The sequence below is a fragment of the Macrobrachium rosenbergii genome, chromosome 49, assembly GCF_040412425.1.
Source record: "Macrobrachium rosenbergii isolate ZJJX-2024 chromosome 49, ASM4041242v1, whole genome shotgun sequence".
Lineage (NCBI taxonomy): Eukaryota > Metazoa > Arthropoda > Malacostraca > Decapoda > Palaemonidae > Macrobrachium > Macrobrachium rosenbergii.
The window spans coordinates 8,136,615-8,150,280 of NC_089789.1; the positions used below are offsets into that span (position 1 = coordinate 8,136,615).

General features: G+C 35.8%; 2 protein-coding genes across 9 annotated transcripts in view; one reads left to right on the forward strand and one right to left on the reverse strand.

The window, feature by feature from the left end:
- Positions 1–1,149: 1,149 nt before the first annotated feature.
- On the reverse strand, positions 1,150–1,950 carry LOC136832332 (zinc finger MYM-type protein 1-like). Its single transcript, XM_067093240.1, has one exon. The coding sequence runs from the start codon at positions 1,948–1,950 to the stop codon at positions 1,150–1,152; it is 801 nt and encodes a 266-aa protein (XP_066949341.1).
- A 4,333-nt stretch (positions 1,951–6,283) lies between these two features.
- Positions 6,284–13,666, forward strand: part of LOC136832058 (metal cation symporter ZIP14-like) — a 39,172-nt gene continuing 31,789 nt past the window's right edge. Inside the window, exons 1-2 of one of the 8 annotated variants that reach the window (XM_067092595.1) lie at positions 6,295–6,669; positions 13,392–13,478. The gene's annotated coding sequence lies outside the window, so the exon portion shown is untranslated. Of the gene's footprint in view, positions 6,670–13,391; positions 13,479–13,666 lie in introns of all 8 variants that reach the window. The other 7 variants (XM_067092597.1, XM_067092598.1, XM_067092596.1 and 4 more) reach the window with 7 other exon arrangements.

Genomic DNA, 13,666 nt, shown 5'->3' on the forward strand with positions numbered 1-13,666 from the left:
TTACAGCGGCGTAACTAGGAGTCTCTTAATGGGGGCGCACCTGGGGGCCACAGCTGAATATGGGGGGTTACTGGCCTTGCACAAATTATAATACTCATTGTTTTTTTTTTTTAATCATGCGGAAAGATATTAAGGTCGTTTTAAAATATTTAAGCCTACCGATTTGTGAACCTCGTTTTTATATAACAAGCTTGCTCAAATATTTTTTCAGTACAAATTATGAACGTCTGACCACACTTGTAAATCCAAATTAGATATTATAAGTAATGGTTTGGCAATGAAATAAAACCACTTGGTATGTAAACAGAATATAATTAAGAGAATCAAAATTAACACTTGCTTATTGTAAAAAAAAAGACAAAAAAATATATTGGAATTATTCATTTAATATTTCTATGATATGTTTAAACAGTGAGATCAAAAGAAATTAAGACATTTGATTGCTACAATTAACGACTTTAGTTGAAGTATATAATAAGATTCCATTACAATTGGTTACTTGATTATTGAACCTAATAATTTAATTAATAGTATTAATAACAGAATGATGCAGATGCATTAATTTAATACACCTGCATTATTCTGTTATTATGTTTCCTAGCAAAAAATATCAACAAACCTTTCTTTATCGATATTCTTTGCCCCATCCTGGTGGATTCAACTACCGATACACCGGACAATTTATGATCACACACAGAATTTCTGAGATGGTTCTTTATGTGTCTTAGTGAAGAGAAGCAATAATGTTGGCAATTTTAACCCCATCAGCTTGTTTACGTTTTACTAGGCGTTTTGCTTGTCGCAGCTCAACATCTAAGAATTCAAGATCAACATTATACTTAGCTGCCATTGTCTCGAACTGGTCCTGCTATAAAAATTTAGGGGAGGAAGGATCAAGAGATGATATTGAATGGAAAAGGGATTTGTTGGCATCATCAATCTTGAATCAGTTTCAGTTAGTAGCCTGTCCATTACTGGATAATAGAGTGTGTTTTTGTATCTTTCCAGTTCCTCATGCTTACACACTTCTCTATGTCCAGTTGTTTCCAAGACAACAGCATCCTTTAGATGCCTCGGTAATTTATGTATTCTTTGCTTGGCAGGTGAAACCTCAATATTGTGTGTTTGGGACATCGCAACTGCCTTCTCCTAAATGCTATGCCAAGCTTTTTCTGAGCGCTCATTCTTTAATTCCTGCTGGATAGCATCAATCATTTGGGCAGCTGGTGACAGATCTAAAGACGGTGCCTGAAGCATACCTGACACAAGCTTCGTTTTGTGTGAAATGTGGGTGAACATCACTAGGCATAATATATATGCAAAATTAATGTTCATTAATAAACTTCTTGCAACATGTGCACGCTTGCCTGTGTGGCACTGGGATGAAGAAATCTCTTCAAGGGTACTTATGAGAGCAGGAAAGGTATCAAGCAGAACCTTACATGATAGATACTGACAAGACCATCTTGTATCACTGAGCCTTTTCAGAGATCTAATTTGCTTATTAGGAAACAATTCCTTTTGCTTTGCAAGATAAATTTCACGTGGTGTGTGTGGGGACATAAATGTATAAGTCTCTTCTAGCAACCTAATGAAAGAGTCAGCCAGTCGAACTGATTTGACACTGTCAACAATAATAAGATTCAGTCTGTGATTATAACAGTGAATGTAAACTGCTTGTGGTGCTAACTCTTCACGCACCAGCTGCTGAACTCCTAGATTCACTCCACTCATTACAGAAGCACCATCATGTGTTTGCCCTACACAATTTCTGGGATCAATTGAACACAATCTCAGAACCGTGCACAAACTATCTTTAAGTGATTTAGCCTTAAGGTTGTGAAGCCAAACAAAGTCCCAGAATTCTTCCTGTATATTGTTCTTGTACACATAGCGAACAACTACTGATAATTGCTCTTTCTTACTGATATCCCTGGACTCATCAATCATGACTGAAAAGTAAGTATTTGAACTCAGTTCTTCTGAAATTTCCTCCCGAATCATTTGAGCCCGTAGAGCAAAACTTTCATTCTGAATTTTTGGGCTGGTGTATTTAACTCTATTCTTTCATTTCAGACGAGTTTTCACTACATCATCATTTTCACTTAACAGCTCCAAGATCTCCAAGAAGTTACCCTTATTTGGACTATCCACATCTTCTTTATGGACCCTTTGCGCAATCTTTTGTCTTGCTGTCAGACAGAGGACTCTAGCTACTTGTCTGATATAGTGTCTGTTATCAATAATCGTTTTCTCATGGGCAGATGTAAGGGCAGCTGCAACTGTACTTCCAGATTCTATGCGTTGTTTAAACTCCTTCCATGCACAGAAAGCTGCCAATGATAATCACTACGCTGATGTTGAGCAAACCCAGCGTCTTTTTCATTTGCTTTTTTCCATTGACGGTATCCAGTAGTTGTAAATGCAATTTCAGATGGAGGTTTATTAGGGGGAGGGAACATCCTGCAGCAGAAACAATAAGCAGCATCTTGACTAACAGAATATTCAAGCCATTTGTGTGAATCATACCATGCTGACCTAAAGGCACGATGTTTTTTCCCAAACCTTGTTGAAGGGAAAATTACCTGTGATGGTTGAGATGGACTCTCTGTTCTTCCTTTGCTTATGTCGTCAGGTCCTAGAACTGGATGTTTTTGTTCAGAGGCTTTTGGAATGCATGATGTTCCTGGTGTCATTGATGCTGTAATACCTATGCTTCCCCTGTCACTGTCAACTGCATCAGTTTCACTAGCAGATTCAGCAGAATCTAACCATACGTCTTTTTCATAGTCTACAGTGCTTTGTGTGTCATCAGTGGTTTGACGTTTCCTACTTGAAAGAGAAGGTTCATTCGGATTAACGGCAGTTGACTGCCTTTTAAAGAAACTTTTTATGTTTGCTTGCATGATATAAAACTGATATTCGGGAAGGTGACTTGGACTAAGACAATATCTAGAAAATAGAGAAAATGCATAATATAAGTTGCTTTATTGCATCAGAATAGTAATGAAATATAATCTTAACCATACTTTTTGCAAATAGAAATGATTGCACTCTAGCTATGTCACAGGATCATTTGTAAAATCAGTTAAGATGTGATAGCATAAATAAAAGAATGCATAATATATATATATATATATATATATATATATATATATATATATAAAATGAATAATACATGAAACTAATACAACTATTATTTCTGCTCCACACGTGAATAATATATATATAATATATATTTATATATTTTGAAATAATAAATAAAATACACAATACATAAACTAATACAACAGCTGCTCCTCTGAATAATATCAATAACAACATTTAGGACATTTTGATCTAATCTATCTATCACACACATGGGCTATCTATATATCTATCTATCTATCTATCTATCTATCTATATATATATATATATATATATATATATATATATATACCATAACTGTGTTGTATATAAAAGTGAGTGCTGGCATTAACTGGATAAACGTGTTAAATTACACAACCGAACCTTTAATATCCATACCTTATTTAAGATTGTCTCCAGTTTGAAAAAAGGTTTAGTTTTATTTTTGTGTCTTTAGTTAATTTACGTAGGTGAAAACATCTTACAGCACTAAATAAATGGCCCTAAGCAAAGCAAGCCTTTCCTTAGAAAACACTGCCTATAAGATTGAAAATTTGCGTTTATGCACTTGCTATTAAACTATCAAGGACGAAAGAATGACAGCATTACTACAAAGAAAAATAGAAATGAGCCTGAAACGCTTGTAACATAAATACCTGCCGTGTCTTGGTGACGTTCTTATTCACACGATCGCGTACAGAATGATTGCCATGTACCAACAGGAACTGCACTGTCTCGGCTAATCCGTGCTAGCGTTACATCAACACATCACATACACGTATTGTACGAGACTATTACCAACGATGGCGCTGCGCAAGACAAATAAAAACGAATAACCAGTCGATTCATACAATATCAATAATGATGAGCACATTCATTCTCTCTCTCTCTCTCTCTCTCTCTCTCTCTCTCTGTGTGTGTGTGTAACCAAATTTGCGTTATGCAATAATGCACTATTTCTGAGTTTTTGTAGGATTTTCGCATATCCAGATGTTTTACCAAATGATTATAATATGTCAGTCAGTCCTCTGACATTGTTGCGTTATACATAATATATAACATTTTTCTATAATACACGTGTGTGTGTGTCTGTGCGTGTGCGTGTTTTTGAAGTTTTCATTTTCTATCCTATTTTAATTTCCAAATTTTACATTATCCACTGATTTTTTGTCCATAAATTATTTTCTGTACATGATTTGATTACATTTCTTTCACACTTAACGTTTGGAAAACGAATACGTATACTCCTGAGATAAAGAAAGAAAATTGATTTATTTCTTACAGTTAATATAGTAAAACTCCACTTATCTTGGATACAAAATCATCCAAACTACTTGATGTAGAAAACTTTAACATTAATAATAATAATAATAATAATAATAATAATAATAATAATAATAATAATATGAAAATTAAACTTAGGTTTTACTACAAGCTACATGAACTCAAAATTGGGGGGACACCTGGCGGGGCACCAGTTTCAAATGGGGGGCACACATGCCCTCCTGTTGGGCCCCCCAGTTACGTCTATGAGTGCAAAGCACTTAAATCCTGTTAATGAAATATAAAAATATAAGTGGTGAAAAATAAACCTATTTCATATTAAAGTGGGGATTAAGAACACTTTTTGATCAACGGGAATCTGATGTTAATACGAATACGTATACTCCTGAGATATATAAAGAAAGAAAATTGATTTAATTCTTACAATTAATATAGTAAAACTCCACTTATCTTCGTATACAAAAAAACATCCAAAACACTTGATGTAGAATACTTTAACATTAATAATAATAATAATAATAATAATAATAATAATAATAATAATAATAATAATAATAATAATAATAATAATAATAATATGAAAATTAAACTTAGGTTTTACTACAAGCTACATGAACTCAAAATGGGGGAGCACCAGGGGGCACCAGTTTCAAATGGGGGGCACGTGCCCCCTGTGCCGCCCCCCCCCAGTTACGCCTATGAGTGCAAAGGACTTAAATCCTGTTAATGAAATATAAAGATATAAGTGGTGAAAAATAAACCTATTTCACATTAAAGTGGGGATTAAGAGCACTTTTTGATCAACGGGAATTTGATGTTAATACTGTAAATAAAATTATTAATACAATAAAACCCTTCTTGTCACAATAAAAAAGAATATATACGTACATACACACACATACAGTATATATATATATATATATATATATATATATATATATATATATATATATATATATATATATATATATATATATATGTGTGTGTTTGTGTGTGTGTGTGTGTGTGTGTGTGTGTGTGTATGTGTGTGTGTGTGTGTGTAACAGCAGCTACGGGGTATGTTTATTTTTTTTTCACTAAGCTTTAATAACAAATAGCCAGTTATGATTTATATTTGTTCTGAAGAGCAGTTGTGAGTCTTGCATTAGTTAATACCTCTTTTCTTTAGATATTGCATCCTGTATATCAAAAGGAGGATCCTCAAGTGTAAACTCGGGCTGCAGAAGAACAAACCAAGCAATCACTGAGAAATACAATACGACACAAAGTAGCAAGTTTCATAATAAATGTTTAATTTATCTAACGGCTTGATATGCTAAAAAGTTCAATTATAACAAATAAAATGGAGACAAGAAGATCATTAGTCAAGTGAATTATGAGAAAAGCTTCACTGCTGTCCACTTTGCCGCTAAAAAAATAACAGAAACCTTTGAATTCTCTCTCTCTCTCAGCATTCCCCTAATTTTGATCTCTCGCTAGATGTGACTCACTGACATTAAACTACCCTTCCAAAGTCTAATCTGGAACTGTTTTATTTTCAGTTTTTCCGTTCCCGTGGCAATGCCTCGCACATCTCTCTCTCTAAAAAAATTGCGTCATCAAGAGCAACCTTTCCAGTGCTGCTAACGAAACACGTCTCGGGGTAACTTATTTTGTGTGATGATTCTCTCCCTCTTTATCAACAATACAAAATTACTAATATTAAGCGATTATTACGCATAAAATATTAAAAATTTATAATATGTCGTATTAATGAAATAGTCTGTATTAATAAATGACGATATTGTAAGAAAACTGTTGGTAACTATTCTTTAAGACTGAGAAGCATGATAAAAAAACGGTGTTTATAAAGGTATTCTACTTTTAATCGGCTGCACACTGAAGTCTTCCTGCCCCTTGCAGGTAAACAGAGCAGACGATTTTAGCAGAGCTGTCCTTACGTGTCGTGACGTCAATCGCTTATCCGAGCAGTTAGTTTCGATTCCGATCGTTTTTCATAATATAATAAGAAATAATTAAATGTAAAGAAATCATTGATCTAAGATAAATTCAATGTTTCACTTGTATTCTGGTATGAAATCGAAAGAATTCCGCAATTATTGTTAAGCAGTTCCACTAGTCCAACCCGGTAGGAGAATTGTCTGCGTAAACAAAAATACTTGACTCGTGGCATTTAATTCCCTGAGGCTCAAGGGGTAGGATGTCAAGGAAACAAAGACTCACTTGCTTAGCGGTGTGATTGAGGCGTATTATATCTGGTGAGTATTTGGGTGTTACTTGCCATAATGATATAGTTGGTGTTGGAAGTCTGACTAGACAAAGCCTAGCGTAACCTACCTTAGGGTAATTATTACTTTATCGTGTACTAGTTCCTGGCTTATCGACTGCCAGGTCATTGTATTAGGTACAACTTAGGATGTTCAGATTTTATGGTATGGCTGCTAAATTACAGTTACTCTTGTCAAGTCTACAGTCGTGTCTCTCCAGTTCACTCTTCTACTTGTTCAGGGTATACACTAAGCGTAGGGTTAGCCTACTGGCTTAGGTTAGGCTGTTGGGTTGATCGTAAGAAAAATATTTGGTAAAATTTGACAAGAGCTCTGCAAATTTTACCAGTCATTTTAAGATTCAGTTTAACAGGATCTGTACTTCATCCAGTGAGCCTAACATAATCCTTCATTGTGTGCTTTGCCCAGCCTAACCTGTCATAGGGGATACACAACCTATATTTCTTTGAATAGTTTTAAATTAATTCAAAAAGTCTTAAATTGGCCAAAGAAATTGCATCTATTTTTCCCAGAATTCTTTCAGGATTGCCTGGGCCTAGCCTAGTTTATTCATAGGCCTAAGTAGAAAGTTGTTTTCATGACAGAAATCATGTAAAATTCAAAATTTTGGGTATATTGTTGGAAAGTGTAGGCAGTTTTGCATAATCTAGAAAGGATATTTTTAATTATACCATTACATGTTACATTATGTTGGCACATGAACCTAAAGTAAAGTATGGTATTAAGTGTTATCATGAACTGTCTTAGGTATACTGTATAGGCTATTTATTGTGGGCTGTGATTGATTTATTTGTCACTAATAATGTGAACCACTTTTCCTATATCATATTTTGAGATTTCTGCATTTTACACCATCATTGTGTAAGTGGACTACTTCTTTGTGTATCATTTCAAATCAGCTTATAGGCAACTCCTCCTGCATTTATATGGGATCACTGTGAAAAATAAGACCTTTAGTAGTACTGTAGCAAGGTTTTATGTACAGAATGCAGATAGTACAGTACAATCCGAATTTAGTTTGTCTCTACAACCAGGATTTAATACATATTTTAAACAAATCATGTAATTATTCTGGCTATGGTAGGCTGCTAGATGAATTGAGCATTTTCCTTGGTCATCTTTTACATTTATCTGTAGCTTTTTTCAAGTTTGATATTTATATGGGTATTGATGAGACCAATTATCTGCCAAATTTTATAATTGAAAAGATATGAAATATCAGTCTTATTAACAAAGCATAAATTCCATATAGCTTTAGCCAATGATATGCAAACCTTGAATTTATAGGTTAGGTTTGTTTCAACTATGCTATTCAGATTAATGCTGAATTCAGGTTCAAGTGAGAGGTGGTACAGTGAGAGAACAGGGAAGGGCCAGAGAGTAAAGAAGATGGGATATGATTACTTGACTGTGAATGAAAACTTTGGGTGATGGTGCTTATACAGTTAGTCAGTTAGGAGCACAGTAGTATATGGTGTTAACTGCACTTTGGATATCTGTTTAAATTTTTGATCACCATGTTGTCTTGACAACTTGGTAAAGTTGATTATGGCAGGATGACTGTAGCCAGGGGCCCAGAAGATCAACAGCATTTTGACAGTCAGATTGTGGTTAATTTACAGATGCGAGTCAAAAGTCGGATGTAACCAGCTAATGGTCATTAATGCACCTATTAGTCTGATTATGATGATCACTAAACACAAAACAGTCATTGGGAACAGAAAAACGAAAGGTGGCTGCAACCATACAAGATCCATCTTAGTTTTGGAGAAGACTAGCGTTGAGATTAATTGTTTACTTCTTCAGATTGAAGCAAGGGAGGGATGATGGGGATTGTCAGAATCCATCAGATTATGATGTTGAGGTGATTGATAATGGTTAGATGATGCTGATTTGCTATATTGCGACATTGACTAAAAGATGACAATCAGAATTCCGAGTACAGTACTGAAAGGTGCTAACTGACTGGACAGCTTTGGCAATTTGTGGAGGATCTTATGATCAACAGCGTTTTGATGGTGATGTTTAAAAAAGATGCTAAACAGAGGCTGACAAAGGCATGTTGACTAACAAATGGTAGTGACATGCCTAGATGACTAGAAATATTTCACTGAAGAGAACTGAAAGATTTTGTTGAGGTATGCCTATCTCGTATGGTTTCCTTCAGAATAACATTCTGGGACTCTTAGTGTTAAGTGTTGTAGTCAATGAAGTATGAGACTGAGCTTCAGCAAAACTAAGACTTTATGGATTAGTCATTCTCACACTTTTGTGTCACTCAGTAATTCATTTTGCAAGGGTAGAATAGGACTCAGTGATTTTGAAAATCTGACAGTGCCTGGTATTACTTTTGACTCTAACTTTCATTTTTGCAGCCTCTCATTATATGTCTTATGCTGTTGGAAATCTTAGGAATCGTTTGTAAGGCTTCTTGTACCTTTACAGATTATAGTATAAAGGCCACAAGCCGTGGATCCTTTGTTCTACCATTATTGGAAAGATGTTCCCCTTTTTACAGAAATTTTTGTCTTTTAAGTAGATTGCTTGAAGTGGGAGTTTTATTTTCATAAACGATGGTAATTATGATTTACACCATTGCCATATGATACCCTCTTTGGCCATCTCCATTCCCATAAGCGGTACCACTTACAATGTGCCTTGTTTGGCACGCTGTACAATACGTGGTACTAAAGATTCATTTCAATGCCCCGTCTGCCCCCAACTGCATCACTTATGTTGCTTTACATCTGTTCCCAACTGCATCACCTGTGTTACTTTACATCCGTTCCCTTTGTTCTCTTCCAGCTTATAACAACCCATCTACTTCAGCCCATAAATTAATCCTGTTTCATGTCTCGTTTAAGAACAAATCCTTCGGACAAGCCCCATGAGAGTGCAGAAATGGTACTCTGTGGTTTAGTTTAAACTAATTTATAACAGTAATTGGCCATCTCCACAATCTGTTTCCTCAGGAAATGTCCGTTAGGGTCTGTGTCTAAAGAATAAGGCCATGTTACTCGTTTTTGCAGAGCATCATCCAAATTCTTTTGAGGTGCCACTTTGCCTCAGAGTTCTGCTCCAGAAGTCATTTGGTATAATTTTACCACAAGACTCTGAAGTTGGTCCATTTGACATTAATTTTGAAGTTGATGGTAATTGTTCTAAGAGGAGCGTCGACATTAGTTTAAAGTACTGTGCACTGTTTCACTTTTCTGCCCTATTCTCTTAAACCTACAGTAGGCTACTTTGAACATAATAGTACCATACTGTATCATTCACAGATTTCTGATACTTTAATTCCATTCATATCCACTTTTATCTTTTCATACGGTCAGGTTTGCATTTTCTTTTGCCCTAAATTTTTCGCAACTTTTTATTCATATTTGGATAAAGATAGAGTATAATGTACATGCTAACACTAAACAGTGTACCTAAACATACAAACTCAGTAACTTTGCATCATGTGTAGTATAATGTGGTGCGTGTATGTAATACTCTCTTGGTTATTACTTTCTGTGTTAACCCCCCCCTTTTGTTATTAATAATCTAATGAGACCAATGACTCGCAATTTTTGGCTCCCATACAGCTCCCCAAAGAACTATTTAATAAGATTACTACAGAAAAATATCGTACAGTTTTTGTTATGCTTGTGAATACAGTTTTGCAGTATATACTGTATATCTCCATTGGCAGTGTTGTGTCAGATTAGATGCTTACAGAAATATTGAATGTCAGTAAATCTTGGATAGATAATATGTTTTTATATTGTATTCTAATGGATTATTGTGGATTTTTGCTTGTTTGTTAATGTAGATAAGGAAATCTTGGTCTTGTAAACCCATGTAGTGAGATTTAGCCTTCAGGTTGCAGAGACCTTGGCAATACGGTGCTCATCATGAGACTATATTTTTCCTTTAAACTTTCGGATCCTGTTATAAGGAATGTTATAGTTTTGTTTACTTCCCGTGGTGCAATTTGTCGCGAAAATATGTGTGACACTCGTTTGGAAACACTTCAGAAAATCGTTGGAACATTTCTTTCAAGGTTGATAAACAATAGTCTATGAGTTTTCAAGTGAGACGAACTCACATATCTATTGTTTGCGTTTTCTGTGAGTTTTGTAACAAAACACGCGGTAAAGCTTTTGCACGTATCGAGGTCGTTCCTTTATTCTTTTTAGAAGGATTTTGTGTTAGGCCGATAAGTAGGTCGTGGTTATTGATTGATTGAAAGCGCGGTTGCTTTGATGTTCGTGGAAGGAATGCCTTGGGGGGTCAGTGAATGATAATTTACAAAATTATTTGAATACATACTCTCTCTCTCTCTCTCTCTCTCTCTCTCTCTCTCTCTCTCTCACTCACACACACACACACACACACACACACACACACACACACACACACACACACAAAGGCCTAGGTGATTGTAACTGGAGTATGGAAGTTGAGAAAGGCAGGAGAAACCTTACCATTCAGCAACTCGCACATAATTGTTACTCTTGCACTTCATATATTAAGTTGCAATCTCCGCTCATTGGTGTTTTAACTACAGAAAGAAATAAACGAAGTTGTTACCATTATTTAAGAATGAGAAGTGTTGCTTTGTTTTGATTTTTGTTTGTAAATCAACACTAGTTTTTCTGTAGTACGAAGGTCAGTAGGACGGGCAATTCAGTAGTGCCTCGTGGCTAGCCCAGGCTTGAATGAATGGACGAAGAAGCTCGAAGATAAAGTGTGGGTTTTGACCTCAGATGGGCATGATAGATCATTCTCTCAAAGAAGAAGATTGTAGATGGCACCACATCGACCAGATTCCTTACTACTTGTGATATACCACAGGGGTCATTTCTTTTCCCCACGTTTTCTTATTTTACCTATGTGACCACTGACCCACAGATATCATTGTATTGTTGATTTGGCGTCCCATACATATTCTTAAACAGTTCAAGAGGTTTGACTTTTTTTTTTCAGCTGTAGATTATTATTGCCCGAGTTTAGAAATCGTAAAGGCAGGTTATCGAATTTTTTTTTTTTGGGGGGGGACTGGGTTCGTGAGAAGTGAATGTATTTAGATTCTACTGTAAGTGTTTTCTACTGCAGTCAGTGAAACGTTTGTGTAATGCTTTCAGGAATATCATAACTGATTTTTCTACAGAGTATTAAACTTTAGTATTCATCTGAAATAACTATCATTGAACGTAAATATTAAAGTCTACTCCTTCATTTGGGTATATTAGTGTCAGAGTGTAATCTAGTAAGGCTTTGTCGTGATTCTCCAGGATTAAACATAGAAAAACTTTTTATTTTGATGCTTTTGAATCCATCTAGAGCCACTGAAAGATCACATCACTTGCCAGTATATATTACTTTAGATAGTGCTCCCAGTTGGTGTAAAGCCGATCTATCTGTTATACATATTGGGGCACTTGTGGGTTCAAAATTTACAAGGACTGTATAATGATAGGAAAAATAAATCTTATTTTCGTTCGCGTTCCTTCTTATAATTGATTTGCAGTTGATTTCATAGATTTCCATTGATTTGCAGTTGATTTCATAGATTTCCATTGATTTGCAGTTGATTTCATTGATTTTCATGGATTGAATTTTGAATCTAACCAGTTTGGCCGGCTTCTCAATTCGGAAATCAAAGTTCGAGTTAAACTAGTAAGGGCGGTATTTTCTGCAGCCCTTAAGTATTAAAGTTTGAGTCTAACTGGTTTTGGATGATCCTTCTTTTCAAATGGACTTAAAAATAGAAGATCGATTCTTAACGTATCTGGACTTTGAAACCAAAAGTCACGATAATGAGACCATTATGTTTTGAGAATGGCCTTTCGTTTTCGTTCAGTACATTCTTTTTTTCATTACTCTATTTATGAAGCTGACTTCTTCTTCAGGAGCAGAGTTTGGCATTGCCTTAAGAAGACGTGTCTGTTTATATTGTAAATGGACTTAACATAAATTACACTTTTTTCCTCGTCATCTCTACAAGATATTTAAAGACAATAATATAGTCTTGGCAGGATCCATGTTGCCGTAGTCACGTATTGTATACTAAACAAATAACGCACTTATATACCTTTGTTGACGTAATGTAAACCCTTTCCTTTGTGTAATTTTGTACGTGCATATAAATTGTTATGGGTGCATATGTTATTCCTCGGGAAGGCATTTATACTAATGAGGGCGTAGACCACTGGAAAATACAAGACAACAGTAACTGCCACTCTCTCTCTCTCTCTCTCTCTCTCTCTCTCATGATAATTCATGGGCTGTAACATTTCGATATTTGAAGCCGTTGAGATGTACAGGGTTGGGCATATCCACGTCGTCTTAGTTTTGTGTATTAATTTAAAACTGTGTTGGTAGTCAAAGGTTAACCAATGCAGAGAAAACTTTTATTATTCGTAATTACAAAAGGCTGCATGTTCTCATTGACTTCCTAGAGAGAGAGAGAGAGAGAGGAGAGAATTCATTTAGCTTTTCGTTAATCCTGTTCCCTGCTGGATTTGTCACATCATGAAGAGTATCAGCTCCGTCTTGTGTTGTTCCTATGACCTCCCTCCCCACCTCCTTCCCCACCTCGCCCTCTCGCTCCACCCACCTTCCCCTCCCCTTGCCCCTCCTCCTCAACAGGGCATGGCTGAGAAGGGGGAGTGTGTGTGTACATTGCTCTTTCTCTCTCCCACCAGTTGGTTGGCGGTGATGCGCTGACAGTGTCCGTCCGCGTGTGCCTCTCGCTATTGCTACGGCCGCCCTTTGTGACTTCGTTCGTAAGAGTGAGTACAAGGAGCTGGTGGTGGTGACGTCACCTGTAGACGAGAGAGTTTATCCTTTCATTTTCATTTTTATTACCTAAATGTGTGGATTTATTTGTTTGTTGTTTTAAAACCCTGCAATTTTTGTGTGTCGAAATTCTCTGTCCTCCGTGAATTGATTTGATTTGATTCGATTTTAATATGAATTT